This window comes from Ambystoma mexicanum, chromosome 6p (assembly GCF_040938575.1).
Source record: "Ambystoma mexicanum isolate Mex_15411 chromosome 6p, UKY_AmexF1_1, whole genome shotgun sequence".
In the NCBI taxonomy this organism is placed as follows: domain Eukaryota; kingdom Metazoa; phylum Chordata; class Amphibia; order Caudata; family Ambystomatidae; genus Ambystoma; species Ambystoma mexicanum.
In genome coordinates this window covers 882,149,808-882,172,736 of record NC_090935.1, presented here as the reverse complement: position 1 = coordinate 882,172,736, position 22,929 = coordinate 882,149,808, and the positions used below count along the sequence as shown (strand labels likewise).

The following is a 22,929-nucleotide window of genomic DNA, read 5'->3' as shown; positions in this document are numbered from 1 at the left end:
TTTTATTATTAATGTACACATAGTCTTATAAAAGACTTTGTACGTATCATGATCAAAGGTATCATTCATCAGTAAATACCAAATAATTATGCCAGAAAATGTTCTTCTTCAATATCGTTTAAAATCTCTAAAACATATGCACAAAATTTCACAATATTAGGTTAAAATCATTACTATTCAAAAAGAATTCCCACAGATCATAAATATTGCATTTTCCAATCTTATTACTATATTGCATTAAGTATTGGCGCCTCAACAAGATATTTAAGTGACTCAATGACACATTTGCTGCATAAGCGACATCATTGTTTATTCCGTGGTATGCTCGTTTGCACACCATCAATTTGCAGAGTGTTCATCATATTAAATTGAATAGCCATATACTTTATCATGGTATAGCTAGGAGGGTAGGCTTTCATATAAGCAGGGGTGCCACTATGCTTTACAAATGATTCTAGAAACTTTCCACTAGTTGATTTGAATGTTAAATTAACCATATTCTGTTATCTCTCATGGGATTTTAGTACCTTCCAAACTACAGACGTATTCATATTAAGGGTGTATTGCATCATATCTGTGTCCTATTGTTTAAGAGAAGCACTTAAATGACCCAGGCAGCTGTTCTTCAAACCGCACAATCTGTAAATATAAGGCGTGCATAAGCGTTTCAACAGTGGCCCTTGCTCCGCCCTATTGAGAGTTTTACTTAACCATAGTCGCTTCTGCATAGCCAAAGTACCGCAACTATTCAGATTACATTTTAATCGAATATATTCAATCGGCAATGCCTTTTGAAATTTCAAGATCTTTTTAAGTGTTTTAGACTCAAGACTCAAGTTCATTAAAAGTCTGCAGATATTCCCAGCCCCGTATTTCACCTCCGCACGGTATGATCAATAAACACATAACTCTATAGAGAGCTCTATACAGAGTAAGAATCGCCTGCATTGAATTTCCACCGTGTACACCTGCAAATGTATTTATTGCTCCTGTCACATGTGTGGTGTTTCTACTTAACATCTCCCATTGCACATCCCACTGCATCCGACCACACCTAAATATTTGTACTCCTTAACTTGTTCGACAGCCTGTCGGTCAATCACACAATTGTACTTTCTTATTGTATCACAAGCGGGCTTAAATATCTTAACTTTTGTCTTTGAGGTATTCATTTTAAGCCCAATTATCTGGAGTAATCCCCCAACACATTTAATTTTCTTTGAGGTCCTAGTGGGGTCTAATCCAATAGTAGTAGATCGTCGGCATAGATAAAGAATTGTTACCAAACTTAATTGGGTAGGTTTCAGGCAGATCAAGTGCCTCTTGTAGATTCACCAGAAATATATTAAACAAACCAGGAGCTAATATGCATCCTTGTTTGACTCCTTTCTCTGTCCCTGCCAACTCATCCAACCTCACTCGCACACGCAGTTCTTTCTGCAGCTGTAGTATCATGGACAGTAGCCCATTAGGAACATTCCACGCAAAACTAAGTTCTGCCATAACCTTGCTCTCAACACAGTGTAAAAAGCCGCACTGAAGTCTGTAAAGGCAGCATAGACTGGAAGTTTATGCCTAGTCCAAGAATATTCAATTAACAAGACTAACGTCAGCAGCTTATATAAAGTGTTTGAGCCTTTATGAAAGCCAGTCTGATTGAATGGAATGACCTGAAAATTGTCACTTCATTCAGTTCATTCATTAAGCAGGACTCTAGCGAAAATCTTTGCCGGAATGCCTAGCATGGCCAACAGCCTATAGTTACGTGGATCATTCCTATTTCCTTTCTTATGAACCAGCAGTATTATTCCATCCATCCATGAGCTAGGAAGCCTACCTGAATGACTAATGGGGCTAAACAATTTGTGAAGTGCCCTAGCCTATAAGACAGGATTCATTCTCAACCAGGCATTACTGGTTGGTAGGCGTCGGGCCCTACACATGTGAAGTTACATTTCTTTATTATCTCTATCAGCTCACAGATGGTGACAGTACACGCCCTTCTTTCCACTTTTATTTGTGAGTGAGAAGAAACATCAGTATTCTCACCTAAAGTTCCAGCTATATAATGCCCCCTGTCAGTTCATGTAGCACCATTTATTAATACAGAGGAGCTATTACTATAATAACTAATAAGCCTCCAAAACGATCTGCCATCTTTATCCAAGGCATGTGTTACTAAGTTCTTCCACAGTTCCTTGTCTTTCTTCTTGAAATGATCATGCACCCACCTGCCATACTTCATTTTGCGATTTTCTAGAGCCTCCCCTAGTGCAGTATAGCCAGAGGGCCACAGCTCAGAGATGTGTATCATGTTTTGATGTTTCTTTTCTTGTTGTACCCACTGGTCATAATAATGCTTCATTTTCATCTTCATTATGCATTGTTCACCCCCCTGCCCCGTCCTTACTGGAGTAGACCATATTCTGGATGTTATCCACTGTATTATCGAATGACTTAATAAAAACCTACAACCATCCCCCTTCTCTATATAATTCATTAACTACAAGTATGATTCACTTTTTCCATTTTTACAGGGTTCCATTTTATCCTGTTCCTTCCTGTGCTAATCGCAATCGCCTTATCCTTTATCTGTTTCTAATGGCACTTTTTCAAACTTCATTAGGGCACACGATGGCAGATGGTCACTTTCTTCTCGTACACATATCGCCATGTCTCTAACCAACGGTAATGCCACCTGATTAGCAAAGAGATAGTCTATAGTAGAGGCACCTTTTCCCCAGATTTGTGTGAACCCAACATGGCCATCTCCAGGACAAACCCCACTTAGCATCTTCATGCCATACAGATAGAGCAAACTTGCCCTTGACAACCCATTTTCATTATATAATCAATAGGCTATGAGCAAGAGCCGTATGTGTCTACCTCAATAGACGGGGGGACCTTGGCATTGAAATCACCCGACACAAAGACCGGCATACGATCACCCACCTTATCTAGCAAATTTCTCATCGTCCTTAAATGATCTCTAAGAATTGTTAAATTATTAAATGCTTAAAATTACTGTATACATTAGTACCAATGTTACATTGTTGCAAGATTGCTGATTTGGCTGAGTTTGCTTGCATATCTAAGGCATTCCTAAAGGCTGTGTAACTATTTAGTAACAACTGAAGAAAGTTTGGTGTGCACGATTAGCACAACGTCATCCGCATATGCCAACAGAGGTAAAGGCTAGCTCAGGGGCAATGCGTTTGTCTTGGAAACAAGACAACGCACTGCAACACTGTTTCCCATGCTTAGAAAACACTTGTTGGTATTAAGCGCATTATAAAAGAACAATTATAATTATAATCTCTCTGTTTTACTGCTTTTTACCGATACTTAAAATCTATCATCTTTCATTTCTTCTGAAAACAGGTAGCATTCAGCACTTCGCCCAGAATTAAGAAGAGAGTCTGCCCTGCCACCACAACTTGCTTTGTTTTCTTTATGTGGGCATGTCCTAATATGCAAATGCTACATACATCCAATGGCTAACGGAGACAGGTTTTCGGGCTCATTACAACTATGGCGGTGTGGGGAAACATTGGCGGTGACAGAATTACTGCCACTTTTCCCGCACCGCCATACCACGAGTATGTCCCTGGAGTGGGGGATTGACCTTCAGCATCATGCTGGAGGTAAATCCTCCCAATGTCTGCTGAAAGATCGGCAAAATCGGCGGAATTACTGCAGCAATATTTCTGCCAGCGGTAATTCTGCCGAAGAAGGCCCATAGAGTCCAATGGACTCTGAAAAAATGGTGATTTACTCCACCGCTGCCACTTGTAATACAGCTGTAATCCCGCCAGACCTAATGAAGGTAACGGTAATTCAGTTGGACAGTATTCCAGTGGATTTACCGCCAGAATATCGCCCAACTCGTAATAATGCTGGAGCAGATTGTTGCGCCATGTTCAATTGTTTGGTTCTTGAGCAGATGAGCGTGGAGTAGGAAGCCTCTCTTTCCTCATTTCTTGCCCCCAGCACTGGTTGCTTGATGCTCTCTTGATCCACTGACTGGCTCTGTTATGCTACTACAGCTGTCCATGCACATGCCTATTCTACTTATCCCGCCCCCCACCCCACCCTAACCTGCTGCATGCACCAGCCCCAGAAGGGTGTGGTAACGCACATGATGAGTGGCTATTTTCTGAGACAACCATTTCCTGCTCGGAGACTCTGCATTCCTCCATTGCCTTATGGAATCCAGGCACCACTTCCGCTTTTAAAAGTGTGCCTGTTTCACAAAGAATGTGGTATCTGAAAAAAGTGCAGAATGTTGGCTTTTTTTGCAAGCCCATTTCTGACAAAAATGCAATTGTGCCCAACAGAGTCCCCATGAATACACACATATGCGCGACACTAAAGTATTCATGGACACCAAGCACACAAATGAGCAATTGGTACGCACTTTGCCATGAGGAGCCTTAAAGGGTCAGTCATGGTGATGCGTGCAAACATAAAAACAAACATACAGGACTGTAGAGTTTCAAAGACGGGAAAGGCCAGAAAGTATTTTAGTTTTTAATCACATTTTATAAATTTACAAACATTTGACATACTAATCACAAAACCCCCAAACAAAAAAAACAAAAAATTGAAACAAAGCTAATACATGACCAGGAAACGACCCCATATCTTTTCAAAAAAGACAATTTTTTTCATTCATCGATAAATCAACCTTTCCATATAAGCCAGTTTCAACATTTCAGACATCCACTTCCAGAGACAATCTCTATTTCCATCCTCTCAGTATCCGTTTTTTGGCCACTGAGGCTCCTGTAAGTAGCCATTTACGTTATGAAGTACATAGACCATTCAGCAATTCATCAACTCTGAGAATTAATGTATTACAATCATAATCCAAGGTCTGCCATAACACATTGTTAAAAATGATACAGAGTCTACTCCAGAAATTACTCACTCTCACACACTCCCAAAGCATGTGCTCCAAGGTGCCCATTCTGTGAACACATCCCCAACAGTCATTCGTATCGGACAGACCTCTCTTATGCAATCTCTCAGGAGTCCAATAAACCCTATTCAGGATTTTAATCTGACATGATCTCTCGCTTAAACTCACTGAAGACAAGCATACATTCCTACATATATTCTCCCATCTTTCTGGCATCATTTCACATGTTAATCTCATGGTCCATTCTTCCATTAGTGATCTGTTATTCTTTGATTTAGACACAATCAATTTATAGTATCTACTCGTTTAAGCCTCTGATAATCACGTTGTGTACAATTTGGAATTTCCCACGTATCCTTAACTTGACTGAGGGTCAGCCATCTGTCATTACATCTCAGGTCCCCGATCCACTGTACACCTCCCAAGACCCACTCTGCCCAAAATAGTGTTTTCCCATTTTCCGTTATTTCAGGGTTGTATCATATTGATGAGTCTAGTCTTTTAAAGGCGTTCTCCCCCAGAAGTTTTACAAATTCCTTCCAAGAGCTTCTCAAAAATTAGCTCTCGATGCTTTGTGCATGTCCCTTTGGCAGTTCTAACAATCCATGGCAATGGCTTATTTCATGCGTTCAAAAGCACCTGTCATTTGTGAACACAAGGTGACCTTTTCTATTTGTTCAAAAGCGCCCTCCGACCCCAAAAGGGGTACAGAATGCCTGCTCCAGTGAAGGCCACACTCGGATCTTGCTAGAAAGGTCAAATCTTTTTATGACCAAGTGCAGGAGGTGGGGGCGGGCGTGGGGTGGGGAGGGGAGGGGCTTTACCTTGTCTGATTTAAAATGACTGTCAGGTAAGGGTATTTTTGTGCACATTAGAATTGTTTTTGTCATTTTATATATACACACAAAATACAACTGCAATGGCAAAGCTTTGAAATGAATATACAAATAATTAATCAGATCTCACAGTCACAAATTTGATGATGTCTAGTACAGTGTAGAGAAACTCAAGTCGATATTTTCTTCATGAAATTAGTTAGCTTCGATCTATTGCGCAGTCACTGATATGTTTTTTTTTACGATGCATCTGATGCCATTAATGCAAAATTGTGTTTTTGTTGGTAAATTCAATCCTTTGTGGAGACTCATTGCACACTGCGTTGCGTGCCGCATCTGTCGCCATCTGTCAACGTGGTTTAATCAAGTCTCCAAGTCTCCAGCTGTCAATACTGTGTAGCCTCAGCTCCCTGCCATCCGCCAATGGTGTGTTACAGAAGTCCCCACTATAGAGAGGTTGCAAAACACACTTTTAAGGCCTTATCACAAGTACGGCGGTAGCCTTTAAATGCAGCAGCAAGAGGGTTTCCACCGCATTTACCGCTGTGCCCAATCTCGAGCCCAGCGAGTTTACCCCCAGCTTATAGCTGGGGGTAAACTTGCTGGTAAAACACCAATTTTCAGCACAATTACCGCCAGCAGTATTACCCAATGGGAAAGGGGGAATAACATCTACCGCCCAACCCGTGACCCAGCTGTAATACCACTGGACAGGTGGGCAGTAGTGCTAATAAAGTTGGGCAGTATGCAGCGGTAACAGGGTTACCACTGCATTTACCTCTTTGCCCAATTTCGAGCCCGTTTTTGACACAATTACCACTGCCGGTATTACCGCCTGATAATTGCACCAAAATGTCAACATTGGGTCCAATTAACCGAATGGAGAATAACGTCTACTGCCCAACCTGTGATCTGGCAGTAATACCGCTGGACAAGTGGGCGGTAGCACTAATAAAGTTGGGCAGTATCCCAGTCAGGATACCGCCCAATTCATGATGAGGCCTTGTGTGAGGACAATGTAATACACCCCCTGCTTTTCCAAGATGTGCTTTTAAATCTTTCACTTCAGTCTGTTTTTGAAAGAAGATCAGTTGCTTTAGGAAGTGACTGGGCCCATGTTTGACTGTCTGTGTCTAACTGTGAGAACATATTACATCCAACAGTCACGCGTGAAATAAGCTTAAATGCAAATCTCAGCTACACATGTGGACTGGTTTTCAGTGTTTGCTGCTTCCGGGACCAGCAAAATAAGCGGAAATCTTAAGAGTTTTCCTGTCGTTTTCTGATAAATTCTTCAGAAAAGATGTTGCTTACTGTATACATATACAAAGCATGCTGCTAACGTATACTCCACTCTTTAATACATATACCAAACATTGAACATGTATGAATAAACCAAGTTATACATAATGCATGTCATGATTTTAAAATAGCAAATCTGATCTACAGCTTTAAAGGCTGATTAGAAAATGCGTATTGTATGTATTTTATTTGTCACAGAAATGATTTTGTATTCCATGACTTCACAATTTCCATAGGTTTGATATCATGGCATTAGCCCTCTAGCGCCCGGGTTTGGAGCCTGTGCATTTGGGCCACTTTTCCAAACCCCCCCAGTGAGGAGATATTTACTGCAGACCAAACTATGGCACCTCTGGGCTGCTGCAGATATGCTATGATGCAAGGTTAGCACAACATGCAGGGCACCCTCCAGTGAGGACTCAGAAAGGAGCCGCAAGACCAAAAATACAGAGTCGACAAGAGCACAGAGCACACCGCTCCCATAACACAATCCCATGAACAGGCTTCCTGCAATGCTTGCTTTATCCTCCATTGGAAGAGCAGCAGTTTGATCAGCCTATAGTGAATGCCGAGAGGACGTGCCTTTATTCGTTTTAATGCACGCTAATAGAGCTGCAACCCTGTAGTCCCTCATCCCTGAGTGTGACTGTGGGCCGTGCAGCCCTCCTTTACGCAGTTCACATGTGCCTCCCGTTCCATAGTCAATAATGATTAGCAGAAGCAGGTGGAAAGGATGGTCTTGCAAAGTGTTTCTGCCACATATTGAGGTCCTGAGGAAGGTTTGAATATTTCCGGTTGCGAAGGTCTTTCTGAACTATGCATGTGTGTATATCTATCTGCTTACCCTAGAGCCTTACCTAGGGGCCCAAGGAATGCTCTCCCATCTTGTCTGGAATGAGGGCAATTCATGCCTGACAGAGCCCCCACCTTTGTGCATCCTAGGACTGTCAGGCCTTCCATGACCCCTTCGGTGGTCATCACTCTGATGCACAATGCATCGCCTTTATTGACTTGCACCCACACCCCTGGTTACATTACACCAATCCCACACAGGTCTAAACGTGCACTGTTCCGGCCTTCAGTCTAGGAATCATACTCCAAGATTGCCAAAGGTCATAGTCGCCTCCAGCCATCCCTAGATCCAGCGACATCAGTTACAGTGCTTTACATTTAGGACTTTCTACTAAGATAGTTCTACACGTTCTTCTAGAGGTCACCATTCGAGTGCCATCAGAATATCATCCAGTGTCTTAAGCAATAAAGGTCATGGCTGCCCTTCTACTTCTGGTTCATTCGGAACGACCGCCAAAAAGACCGTGTTCTCATTGGCGGAGGCATATACACACACTCTCTCCTCTTCTGATTCCAAAAGGGTTGCCATTGGTACTTTCCATTCGGGGATTTCCAGCATGTGACTGGCGGATCAAGCAAAGCGTTCCACCGATTTCAGTGCTGGCAAAAAAACAAGGCGCTTTGAACAGGCCCACAGAATGAGACTCACAGCCATGCATGTGCTATGCAGCTTCCCGCTTTACAGCTGTGCAGATTTCCAGAAGTGCAGGGACACAAAAGACGCGGCCTGCTGTGCCTATACCTCTCCAGACAGCTATTTAAATGGCTGCTGGGAAATGGCCCATATGTTGCCATTTTTCCTTTCCATAGAGCATGATATATTGCGTAAAGCTGTATCTACGACTCATATCACATCCCCTGACGAACAGAAGCCATTCTTATTTTGTGCTATTCAATTCTGATGGTAACTTTTGTAGAACTAGGACATCCACAGAGCTGTTACTGATTTGGGGAGCGTTAAATGGGAGTGCTCAACAGAGGGAACATGTGTGCTGAGAAAACCGAGTCTTAGCCCTTCAACAAGAGAGCAACTATGTCATCCTATCACTAAGAAAAATGGCATGACACAAACATGGCCCTCTGCCACTCTGGTGTCCCATGTCTAGAACAATTTCACTGGCACAAACAATCATGATGTCACTTGCACTGGCACTCTGGTGTATGAGAGTGTCATTTCAGGACATTGTGAATTTGAAGACTGTTGAGAGGTGACATTTAATGAAGAAGTTTATGTTTATTTGCTTATAATGCGTCAGAATCGGCAGGCATCAGGGCGCACCATACATAAGAGTCAAGTACAAGCAGCTTACAATTTAGACAAACAGTAACGTCTTGAGAGGTTTCCTAAAGGTAGTACTATTTTCTTCTATAGGTATCAAAGCTGGAAGCGTATTCCAGACCAACCCTGCCTGTACCGTGAAAGAGCGTCCATTGGGCCTCATTACACGGACGGCGGTAAGGGTTAACGGTCACCGTTAATGGCAACGGTGACCGTTAACCCTTACCGCCGTACTACGAGGTCCCTTTGCGGGTTGGAGGATTTAACGCCTGCTTCTTGCAGGCGTTAATATCCAACCCGCTAAGGGACCTCGGAGCTAATTACGGCACCGCAAAATTGCGGTGCCGTAATTAGCGCCTTCCCCATTCCCATAGAGCCCTATGGGGCAGAAATGGGAATGGGGAAGGGCAATGGCGGAAAGGGGATTTACCGCCCCTCCAACCTTGGAATGGGGCAGTAAATCCCCTTTCCGCCAAGGCGGTGCCAGTATTTTACCGGCATGAGCCATGGCGCTAATAGCGCCATGCCTCTAACTCGTTCACATCTGGGCTCATAAGTATCATAATTGACAGACACTTTTTTCCTCCCATCCCAATCCTGAGGCTGTCCAAATGAGTATATAAGGGTCAGGTTTTACAAACAATTTTATATTCGGGTGAGTGTTGTGAAAATAAAATTTGCACCTGGCCCACTATACTTTATGCATTTAGTGAGTCAAACAAACAACCATCTTATCACAGCCATGTTTGTCAAACATAAAGACCTGTGGTCCTTCCTATGTTCCCAGAATCTTTGTTATTGTATTTTCACGAATGCTCAACATTTTCTCTGTTAAAATGTTCTTTCGTCTTGGAAAGGATTATGCTTGGATTAAAACCAATCATCTTTTTCTTGTGTGAGCAGCAAGGCAATGGTTAATTTTGCTTGCTGACTGCTGACCCTGCAGTCTAGTCCTCTGGTGCCTTAAAAGGGCAGCGCGCGCCCATTTTGCCTCCCTCGGCACCCTTCGTGCAGACAGTACCCCCACAGTGTGATGAAGACATTCCTGCAGAACACACGAGATGACAATGTATGTCTCCAAATACCAGGATGGCGCCTCATGGGAGGAGGGTGCCTCAGTCATTGCTACTCTCATTCTACTTTATGCAAAGAAAAACACCATGCAGCTCTATTTCTACTCTGTTCGAGGTGCTGCAAGCTAACGTGGCTTCCGCAAACTCGCACCATCCACTGCCACTCACGCCCACAGACAGAGAAAGGGAAAGAAAAACAGAGAGAGAGAGGAGAGAGATAGAGAGAGACAGGCAGACACAGAGAGAGGGATAAAGAGCGACAGAAGCAGAGAGAGGAAGAGAGTGTAGAGAGAAAGAGAGGGGGGATATAGAGAGAGTGAGGCGAGAGATAGTGTGAGACAGGGAGTCACAGAGTGATAAAGGGCGACAGAAGCAAAGAGAGGAAGAGAGTGTAGAGAGAAAGAGAGGGGGGATATAGAGAGAGGCGAGAGATAGTGTGAGACAGGGAGACACAGAGAGATAAAGGGCGACAGAAACAGAGAGAGGAGGAGAGTGTAAGGAGAAAGAGAGGGGGAATATAGAGAGAGAGGAGAGAGAGCGAGGCAGGCAGACAGAGGGCGAGAGAGATAAAGAGTGACAGAAACAGAGAGAGGAGGAGAGTGTAAGGAGAAAGAAAGAGAGGGGGTATATCTATTTATAGAGAGAGGCGAGAGATAGTGTGAGACGGAGACACAGAGATAAAGAGCAACAACATAGGGAGGAAGAGAGTATATAGAGAAAGAGAGGGGAGAGAGAGAGAAGGAGAGAGAGAGAGAGAGAGAGAGAGATGGAGGGAGTGCTTCATTTGCGCATAACACACCGGGTTCAGGTAGTTAGGTACATAAACCGTTAATGTTCACCCTTTGCTGAGAGTGAATGTGTTAAGTCAGTGCGACAAGCCAGAAACATCAAAAAGAAAAAAAGATGGTTTGGCGACAGGTTTCCTGAAGACTTGTCCAGAAGCCTAGAATAAAAAGGGTCAGGCAAAGTTCAATGGAAAAGAGGAACAAAATGGGGCACCACAGAAAGATTGGCAAAATAGAGGGAAAGAAAGGCACACCGGTGGAGAATACGGATGGATGAAGTTGGAAGTTTGTGAGTATGGAACCACACAATTAAAAAGAAAGGAAAAACGTAGAGGAAAAAAAAACAGGGAGTAGTTTTGCTCATTTTCATCAGGGAGAGGAAATTTGTATTTTTAGTACCGTTTTAGTACCGTTCTATCACTTTTGCACAAGTTCTGTTTGGGGAATATTAACATCTATCCCATCTCCCTTGTAAATAAAAAGTTAGGGAAATTCAACAGTCGTCAAGCATGTACACCTGCACACATTCAAAGTTATGTGACCAAAATCCTTTCGGAACCCATTTGCTGCTCAGCAAAGTACAACCTTCATGTTGAGGTGATATTTATACAGTGCGCAGTCACTGCCCTCAGTGCAGCTACATACTGCCAGGCACATTGAGCCCATACCCTGCCGAACCCCAGCTCTGATGATGTATACTTGTGTATGTCAGATTGCAGTGGTGGCAGAACACGTTTCCAGTCCCACCCCTGCCTTTTGCCCCCTGTCTAGAGGCTGGCTCACCTATTTTTAGTGGTGCGTCTGGCGCCGGTGTTGCATAGAGTAGGTTCTCCGGCTTCAGGTCGCGGTGAACAATCCCATTTTCGTGCAGGTACTACAGGGAGAAATAATTGCCGTAAGAAATCATTATGGGGTCTGGGTAGCTGCTGTGCAGTTACTTTCCCTCATCAAAATAAACAATAACATGTTTTGGTCATTTCACGAAATAATCTGACACTGCTGAAAATCTATTAAAATGTCAGATTGCAATCACGAGAGCATGCATAGCGTCATGCAAAATATTTGCACATGCATAGTGAAGCCCACCAGATTTACTAAAACACCAACATCTAATGTATGATATAAGCACATTCCTCTCAGCGGGCAATGCAATTGTACTTTCCAATTTTCCATTTATTGTGCGAGGTGTGCAGGAAAGTGTAGCTGTTTAATTACAGGTTCGTTAATTTGTGTTACCAACAGAGAATGTCGCAGAGTCAATGTGTGCTGGTAACAGAGCAATGAATTCCCATGGCAACATCACCTTGCTGTTCCCAGATGCCAGTAAACACCTCTGCATCCGGCCTACAAAGCATATCATTTACTTCTTAGCCAAGCACACTGATTTACTCCACGGATGCAAACCTGGGAACTAACTCGATGATTCACTGTGATATTCTTGCTTGTTGTTTCAGTAAATAAAAAAATAAAAACCCTATCTATGGAGTCTGATCTGCTAGATGTGGTAACACATTGGGCCTCAGAGGGAGGTTGGCGGTATTGACAGAATTCTGAACATTCTCTACAGGAGCAAGCAGGGAAACCGCAATGCAATTTCCAGGAAAGGTTTTGTTTCAGCAGGACACTTCCTCTCTTGCGGATGCAGCATGCTATTTAACACATGACAGAGAAAGATAACACATTGGAAAATGCTTTTGCTGTCTTATAGAGAAACCATTTACTTGTGCACGACACCAATTGCATCCTTATGATCACCCTGTTCTAGTTCAACCAAGGTGCAATTAAAAGGCTTAACAACTAAGTACTAAATACTCCAAAATAAAATAACATTTAATTAGCCAACTCAGTTTGTCTATTTACTTTACTCACTTTTACATCACCATTTTGAACTTCACGGCACAAGTTCCAAAACATATATTGCCACTTCCACCATGTGCTAATAGCCTTATAGACTGAGGGAGAGCGGGTCATTATTGCTTGGGATAATGACCAGTCCCGAATTTATGGCCCCTGCTTTGCCTCGGGCCATGACTTGGTGGTGGGTCATTATCCTGTGATAATGACCCCTGCTTCAGTCTATAAGGCCACATTTTAAACCTGTTGGGTAAAACACGTATGATTTACTATGATACGATGCAGGATAAACACGGTTGCTAGAGGCAAGCTCTGAATTCACTATCAGCTTCCTCCACCCCTTTAAACATACTACATGAAAAGGTAAATGTACAAACATTCTTCCTCTACCTCTGCTCAATTCCGCTGACTGGTTGATTGGTGTACCTTCAGAGCCTCACAGGTCCCAAGCTTTCCTCACCAGTCTTCTACACTTGCCCCCAGGACGTGCACTTGCCACAGCACTAGTACACTTCGGTTACGTCCCATGAGAGTGGTATCTCTCTGCACTTAACCCATGTTCTCTGCCAGGACTGGGCGCACTTGGTCCCGATTGACCCCCCCCCCCACGCACTTCCTGTTCTGTGCACCTGCATGATCTGAATGTACCATGCCTAGTAAGATTGTCTGTCTTGTCTTCCCTATGTTCACCCCTCCCATGTATGGTTGCACTTTGAAACACTTGTGTATAAGAGCATAATAAATAAACAATCAATCATCTTACATAAGGCTTTGCATAGTTTAGAATGAAGAGTCACACAACAGATATAGATATAATAAACACACAGGCAATGGGCCTCATTCCTTGGGGAATTACCGGGCCATTCCGAGTTTGGAGGGCCCGGTAATTCCTCCCTCCAGGAACCCGGGCCCGGACCTTCCCCATTCCCATTTCAGCCCCCATAGGGTTGAGTGGGAATGGGAGAGGGAGCAAACAACGGGCCGATTACGAGTGGTCTGTTGTTTGCTCCCTCTTCCCCTCTTGGGACGCGGGACCCCAGGCGTCCTTACCGGGTCCCGCGAGGGGACCTCGTAATGTGCCGGAACGGGTTAAACGGGTCCGCCTCTTTTTGCAGAGCCCGTTAACCCGTTCCGCCAGGGTTGTAATGAAGCCCAATGTATTTAGAGGGATACAGATGGCTGCACACAAATAATTCTGGAAAGTAGCATTCTTGAAAATGTTTTTTTTCCTTATGCCTGTGAGCAAAGCATGCACTCTTTCGGGAATGTCACAGGGTGGTAGTGGCTTCCACTACACATGGAGTCATCATTTTGAAAAGGTGAATGGGATCAAACACACTTAGACGGTCAAAAGAAAGTGATTTATTCCAGGCCATTTCTTTCAGTGAGCAATAACTCATTCATAAACTATTGAGTAAAATGAACTTTCCATTCATCATGAAAAATTACAATGGCAGTGTTAATCTGTGATTTTTTGGGAAATTCACAACTGATACAATTGATGCCTTAGCAAACAAAATAGATACTTTCTTGTATTTTGGATACAAAAACACGCATCAACCACCCGCCAATTATGTTTTCTATTTACTGTGAAGTCTCCCTAACTGTAGCGGATATGCACACAGAAGAAAGCTACAGCTAATGTGCATGACACAGAGAGACTCAAGTGCATTCTGGCTTGCTTTCCCTATTATTATGCCTGGTGCATCGCATAGCCGTGTCAACAGGGCTGCTCCCTCCATATTGCCCCCAACAGGTTCTAAATGGTAATGCACATCTTTTTACTAGCATTGCATACATCATGCTCAAATCACCATAACCCTAACAATCAATCACATCAGATACGAACATCTCGCTTTCCTTTTACTCCGTGTGTCACTACTGAAGCAAAACACTCGAAAGCAGTGTTATCCAAACGTTTTATGCTGAGGCCTCCGGGAGTAAAATTATTATTGCAGGGCCCCCAAAATACCAGCAGCTCTTTTGGGCCACGGATAAGAATTGGAAGAGGATATCCTTGTGTCGCCTGACATTTGAAGACGTTGTAATATGCATTTCAGTAGCACTGCTCAGCGTCAGACATGGAGATAATGAAGCCCATGTCTTTTGAAAAAGACACACAGGCCGATTCATGGAATTAATGTGCGCTGAAAATTCCCGCGCAAGCGAATCGCAGTGCAAGTGCGAAAATTGCAGCGAAACCCGCGCACAGCGTTTCATGGAAGTCCGTGCGCGTGTAAAACCATGGATGTGCGCTAAAATAATGCGTGGCACATGCTGGCGCACACGTCTTCAAACTGCGTGCGCTACACACACAGCGAAAGCGCACATAGCGAAGCGCACACAACAAAAGTAGGCGTAACACAGGGCGTAACACGCGGAATGGGGAACAACGCGTGAAAATGTGGGCGTCACGGGGGACTGCACTTCTTGGCCACTGGTTCATTTCAGCGGACTTCTGCCATAGTGGGGGGGTCTTAAAGGCCAAGCAGTCACGCTGGCTGCACCAGGTGTTGGCCATCATGACTGCATTCCCATCAGTCCGCAGGCACACATACCTGCCCAGAACACCTGCAGAAAGGCAGGCTGTCGTCTAGGATTTTTACGGGGTGGCACACTTCCCCAAAGTGCTAGGTGCCATTGACTGCACCCATGTGGCTCTACATCCTCCCAGGGTAACTGAGCACATCTACAGAAACCGCAAGCACTGGCATTCCATCAACGTGCAGGTAGTATGTGATGCCAAGGGAATCATCTCCTCAGTATATGCCAACTATCCAGGGTCCACCCATGAAAGTTTCATTTACAGAATGTCAACCCTAAACCAGGACCTAGATCCTGGGCGGCATGGCGATACATAGCTGCTTGGTGAGTATAAATGCCCCTGCACATGCCTGCATGTCATAAACTGAGTAATGTCACAACCCCACTAATGATACCCATCATCACCTCCCCAGGGGACAGTGCCTACTCTCTGAGCACCCACATGATGACGCGAATTCGGAACCCCACCACAACACCCGAGGTAAGATACAACACAGCCCATATTGCAACCCGGGGCATAGTGGAGTGCACATTCGGAGTGCTCAAGTCACGCTTTCGCTCCCTTGACCGTTCTGGTGGGCAGCTGCTATACGCACCCCCAGTAGTGTGCAGGATCATAGTGGCAGCATGTGTCCTGCACAACATTGCAACACGCCAGGGCCTGTCCGTGGACATGGTGGTGCCCCCACATCCCCAACCACAAGCACGGTCGCTGTGCATGGGAGGGGAAAGGGCATGTAGTGAGGCAGCCCGCACGCAGCTGGTGGCTAATTACTTCACCTAAAAACCCACCCCTGTGGAGTGCACACAGCCCTGGCACATACCAGCTGACAATCAATGATGATGACATAAGGGACAGTCAACTGTCACAATCATACCAGCCTGAGATTGGTCACCTAGAATTGTTACATTGCATGCATCCCTACCTGCCGAAAGACAACCAATGCTGTGTCACAAAAAAAACATGAATGACTACCCCCTTGCAAAATACAACATGAAAATAGTGCCATGTCACCCAACACCTCCCCAGCTCCGCCACCCAACACACCATGGCATGTCATGCAATGTGAAAGCAAACAAAGCAATGCACAAGACCTGACACAAGTGTCACAAAGTGCACTGGTCCAAATGGAAACTGCCCACAGACAATATGCTCCTAGTAATCAATTACAAACAGCACACATGAACAAACAAATACTTACCACCAACACAATACAGCAACACAGATTGAAACATTGCAAAAACATGATAGTACTAAGTCAAAGTAGTGGTAGTCTTACAACCTGAATAAACCAGCACATCGACCCCTTCCAACTGTAGAGCGTTGCTCCCACGCAAATGTGTCAGTGTACTGCATACAACATGAACACCATCTGCAAAGGAGACGGCCTTTTGAAGACATGAGGAAGGAACCTGCAAATTAGGAGGAAGACATGGATGCACAAGCACATATCAATACACCACGCAGTGTACAATACAACAACAATACCCACTAGGGATGTACACACAGTATTGACTACAGACTGCCCACACAGCTCATGGGAGCCCAATGTCACTCTGTAAGTCACTGTCACTTGGTCACACCCTTTGCAAGCCCATGGAAACGGGAAGCAGGGGTGTTTGTGTCACAAACCCAAGCATCTAACCCAAACTCAGGACAAGCCTGCATGTGCCCAGCCGGAATACAGTGGATGCCCACGGGAGCCACACAAGGCAACACACTGTACAAAAAAAAATTAAAAAATCAAAAATGACCATGTGGAGGCCGGGGGGGAGGCCACCCAGGAGGTTCGAGGACAGGGTGCACACCAACACCCACCTGCGTGGATGTTGCGGAAAAATAAATACCTCCATGGGCTCATGGCCTGCACCGCTATGCCATTGTGGGAGAACCGCTGTCGCTCTCTTCACCCTCTGCTGCTGCATCAGGAGGTGGTGGCACTATGGGAGGCAGCCCATGCAAAGCCCTGGTATGGTCCTCCATGGCAGCAAGCATGCAGGTCTGGAAGGTCTGATTCTGGAGGATTAAAGTGCGGAGATCCCCATGCAGCACGTCATGGGTTGCCTGCACTTCTGCACGCATGGCCTCGCGGGATGCCCGGATCTCCTCACGTGTTGCCTGCAGCTCAGCTGAGAGTGAACGTGTGAGCTGCTCCAGCTGCTGTTCTGCCCTAACATTTCAGGAAGCCTCAAGTTCAGGCAGACTCTGCCTGAGGTTATGGGGTTCCACCCTCAGGGCTTCCCTGTGGCCCTGTGACTCTATTGATATGGATTCGCGCAGAGTCTCCAGTGCCGCCCGTCGGTCCCTGTTGCACGCCAACATGTCTTCCCTGTGTGATTTGCAAATGGAGTCTGTTGCCTGCTGTTGTTGCTCCATCTGCCTTTCAGGGGGGATAATGGAAGTGGCCACCCTCTCCATTGCCTGAGCCATCATTTCTACTGATGCTGCCTGTTGGGTTGCCATGCCGTACATGGAGTTTTCCCATACAGTATTGCCTGGTGGCGCACGGCCACTGCGTCGGCGGGCACCACACCTGTTTGGGGCAAGGCGATCAGCACCTTGCTGTGCTGGCACTGCCTGAGGCTGCAGGACTGCATTCCCCCTCTGATCTGCTGGCCCAGGAACAGGATCAGATGCTGTGTAGTGTGACCCTGCATCCGTAACCGCCAAAGGCGGACCTACCAACACTGACATACCCATAGAGGGTTCTATCCCTGGTCCAGGTTGGTGGGACAGAACAGAATCCCTGCCAGAAGCACTGGCCTGCCACAGCACATAAGTCTTATCATCCGACTCAGCACCTGAATAGAGGTCTGGGAAGCTGCACCCAGAGGCACCCCTCGACAGTATGGTCTGCAGTACCAAAGTGTTTTCACCCACCACCACACCACGTCCCCCACTGGTGCCTGCTCGTGGCTGAGAATCCTCCTGGGTCTGCACCATCTCCTGAACCTCACCAGCATCAAGTGCGTCGTCACCTGCAAAAACATGAAACACAAGAAATGGAAACAGGCATGAGCACCATAGCACACACATAGGCCTGACAAGACAGAGATCCTGTACATGGTCAACACATGTCCCACATGACTATAGCCCTGGCATGCATGCACTGTCAATGATTCTGAAGAGGAGTCAAAAAGGCAGACAATGAGGACACCAAGATGGAAAAGCAACACATTCACAGCATGTCGTGTAGCACTGGCATCACACATCAGCCTGTGAGTGGCATGTCCAATACACATACATGACACATGCCAGCACACAGATGTCATGTAGCATAGCCATGGTAAATTAGACATCTACAGCGATATGTCAGTGAATGAGTACTGTCACACATCCATGTCACATGGACATGATGAGAAGATTAATGCAGAATAGTGTTGCAAAATATGCATGTGCCGCACACTGCAACACATCCCGTGTACAATTAGACAGTGATTGTAGGCAGATGTACACATCAATGGTTGGTCACTTCAACATGACAGGAAACAACTATCATGTTCCACATGCAAACAGGCCCTAAAAATAAATTTCGGCAGGCCATTACTCCCTCGCCCTGAATGGTCTAATCATTCACATAACCAGGTAACTAAAGTGGCACAATGTGGGGTGGAAACAATCACAGAAGCATGTCACATATGTGGCATTAGGGATGAAAAAAGCATATGAAAAATGGGATAATCTAAACAATCAGCCTGAATTAACACAGAAAAAATCAGAATAATGTTGTTGCAAGATGATAGTTCAAGTGCAACAGCAGTAATGTGGGGCTAATTGGCTACTATGGGCAGAACGGATACTGTCATACCCATATCAAAGGCACATGAATGTATTGGAAGAAGCACATCGGTGACCCATAACACTCAGGAGTACACACCCTCACCTGGCACTCAATGAGAACCCGTCACCCAAACAACATACACATGGATTACACACACATGCATGGGCACTCACCGGACAATGTCTCGTAATCAGGTAGCTCTCCCACGCCTTGGATTGTTTCCTCTGTGACAAAGGTCCCAGCAACAGACTCATGTTCAGTGAGTTTGTTGTCCTCTGGTGGAGACCCACCGCCAGTCACCAGAGTAGCGGCATGATTTGAGGCCAGCTTGTTCTTTGCTCTGCGTTTCAGGTCATTCCACTACTTGTAGCAATCATCAGCTGTGCGCCTCACAAACCCAAGGGCACTTATGCAGTCCGCGATGGTCTGCCAGTGTGCCCTACGTTGACCAGGTGTGGTCTTGTACCCTGCAGTCACCACCATTTCGCGGCTATGTGCCGACATATAGCTCACAAGTGCATCAAGTTCGGGGTCATTAAAGCTAGGCTTCCTTGATGTGCCGGACTGTGTAGCCGTGTCTGGGGTCTCAGCCTGTAGTGCCAGAGCACCCTTCTTCCTCTTTTTCAAGGGTGGAGCAGAGCCTGAGTGGCTTGCGCCACTCTGGTCAGTAGGGGCAGAAGCGCAGGTGGACTGGGTACTGGGAGTGTGCAAAGGCACAATGACCATAGGTCTTGGTGCAGGCATTGGCAGAAGTGTGATGTTTGCAGGGGCAACGTCAGTTTGATGGACCAGGACCGACACTGTCCCAGCTGGGAGACTCAGAGCTGGGGTGGATAGAGCTGAAACTACCCCTGCAGCCTCCCCACCCTGCCTACTTGGGGCAGCCGATGATATCGCTGCCCCAGATCCACATGGCCTGGTGACACCAACTTGCACCGGCACACGTGGCTTCGACTTTCTGACCTGAAAGTCAGCTTGGGAGTCATCCTGTGACAGGTCAGGTGCCACAATGGGATGGTCCAACAAGGGCTGAGCTGGGATGGTGTCAGCCACGTTTCCCTCAACCATGGGGGGGGGACCATGGCTGTCCCTGATTGGTCCTCCACACATGGGGGTCTAAGGGCACCCTGCAAATCCTGGCCACGTCCCCTACCGCGCCCACCACGCCCACCATTTGGAGGTCGGCCACCTTTGCCTCCCTTACCGCTTGGTCGCCTCCCAACTATGGCACTGATGTTGTTGTGCATATGGGAGTTGCAGTAAACAATTGTCCTGGGCAATTGGGGGTGAAAGGGGTAGGGTACTAGATGGAATTCGTACCCTAGTGCCATAGCAAGGCTGTCTGTGACCCCTGGGGGAAGATGACGGGTCACGCAATGCACAGGCACCCCGAAAACAAAAAGTAACGTGCACGCAACCCCTCGTAGACCATGTGCGTGGAAAAATGAACCCGCACTATGCTGTGGCACCCAGAAACACAAAAATAAGCGTACGTGTGTTACACGCAGCCTACAATGACCTCTGAAGGGGTACGCGACACACGGGGCAAGCACAGTTGGTAAATGCGTGCGCGACTCACCATCTGCCTGGAAAAATAATGTGAAAAAAACGCACGTGTTCGTGTTGGCAACACCCCCGCCAAAAGAAGAATTGTACGCTGTCTGAGGAGACAGGACAAAAGAAGAAGTGAACGCTGTTTGAGGAAACAGGCCCAAAAAAATGAACGCTGTCAGAGGTAACAGGGAGTACGAACTTGAAACGCTGTGAAGTAATCGCGTGTGAACCGACAAGAAGTACAGAAATCACCCACTCGCTCTCCAGGAAAAGCACGTACAAGGAAATGGGGTCCTACACATACCTTTTAAAGCGGCCCACACGTACAGCATCACTTACGCGTGTACGCGCTAAGGCCCTTTCCTCCAATTACACAAGCTGACACTCGGAAGTGCCGTTTTTTGACATTTACGATGAACATGCCCCCGTGTTGATGGAAACGCCCGAGCGTCACGTCATATACGCACGTAGGCCCTATCCTCGGATTACACGCATTCACACACGGACGTGCAGTTTTTCACCCGTGCTGAACCACTATGCCCACATCACGAGGGAAACGCCCGCGTGAGTCACATCACAGAAGCGCTTACGTGCTAAGGGCCTTTGGTCCAATGAAAACACATACGTGTGCTGACGCGCTTTCCTCGAATTACACGCTGACGTGCAAGATTTCACATGCCAAATCACTCCGTATCAAGCTGGCCACGCAACAAGACACGGAAGAACACGCTCCTGCCCAGAAGGCCGAATTACTGCCCCCCAGAGATCCGAGCACGCTCCCACCTGCCATCTGCTGCTGCCTGCCTGCCTGCTGCCCACGTACCCTGGTATTTGGTGCCTGCATATCAGCCAGTGTTCCAGTTGCTGTGTCCACCCATGCTGGAACAGAAGACTCCCGACTGGGATACCATCGCTCCACAGCCCACCCCCAGGACCCAGTTGCCCACCCATGCCTGTCTCGGGGGTCGCCATGTCGGGGCAAACACCATCTGAGACCACTGGTGACCCCCAGCCAGAGAGGCAGAGGGCCACCAGCTTCAGTGTGAAGGAAGTTGGTGTCCTGGTGGAGCATGTCCTGGGGCAGATTGATGCCCTCTTCGGAACATCATGCGCCAACAAGAAAGGACGGGAGAGGATCTGGGACGACGTAGTGATTGCCATCAACGCGGAGAGGGTGGTTACCCGTGACATCAAGCACGCCAAGAAGCGCTGGGAGGACTTCAGGTCCAGGACCCTCCACAAGGCCGGGCGCCTCGCGGAGGGGGCCAGGTCAGCATGAGTGACATCCAGATGAGGGTCCTGGAACACGCATGCCCAGCGCTCCACGCCCAGATCATTCGGAGGAAGACCTGTCTGGAGTTGAGCGGTAAGTGGCCAAGCATTGTTGTGTGAGACAGGGCATGTTGCAGTGTGCTGGTAGTCTGATAATTGCCTGTATGTGTGACATGGGCCATGTATGGATGTGTGTGTGCAGGGACATAATTTTCATGAATGTGAGACCAGTAATGTGCGAACCCCATGGTTGGTGCATGAGTTCCAATGCAACATGGGGAGCGGTATGGCAAATGCACACATGAAAGCATTCCAGTGTCTGTTCTTGCACATGGCGGGGGTGTGAGGGATGGGTGCTGCTGTCATGTATATGAATGGTGCACATGTGTGTGTGTCTGAGAAGTGTGTCTGTGACTTTGATACGCCATGGATTCATGACACATGTCCGTGATGATGTGTACATTCACTCATGCAGTGCGGTCACCGTTGTATGCACTGTGTCTATCCAATGTGTCTGTGGTGTACAAGGCATGATGCATGACCCTCCGGTGATGTGTGTGCATGGGATCAGTGTGAGCCATGATGAATGTGAGTTTGAAGGCAACATTTGGATTAATAGAGGCCGTTTTACATGGATGCAGATGTTGATTGCAGGCGCCGTGCCTGTTAATGCATGTGTGTTGCGTGCATTCACCCATGTGTTGTGGAGGGACAGGATGGAAGTGACGTTAGACACTGCCACTCATGTTTTATTGCTTCCTGTCTAGGCGAATATTGTACTGTACCCTGATGCGTGTGTTCTATGTCTCCCTCTAAGCAGCGTCAAGTGAAGAAGAGGGCGGAGACAGCGCTGTGGAGCCAAGCGGCGGGGATGC

At 46.4% G+C, this 22,929-nt stretch overlaps 1 protein-coding gene across 1 annotated transcript in view; it reads right to left on the bottom strand.

Moving 5' to 3' along the window:
• CAMK4 (calcium/calmodulin dependent protein kinase IV) overlaps positions 1-22,929 on the bottom strand; it is a 1,546,801-nt gene that overhangs the window by 247,504 nt on the left and 1,276,368 nt on the right. The window contains exon 6 of the mRNA XM_069625488.1: positions 11,832-11,922. Within this exon, the coding sequence (XP_069481589.1) occupies positions 11,832-11,922 (91 nt within the window). The remainder of the gene's footprint in view (positions 1-11,831; positions 11,923-22,929) is intronic.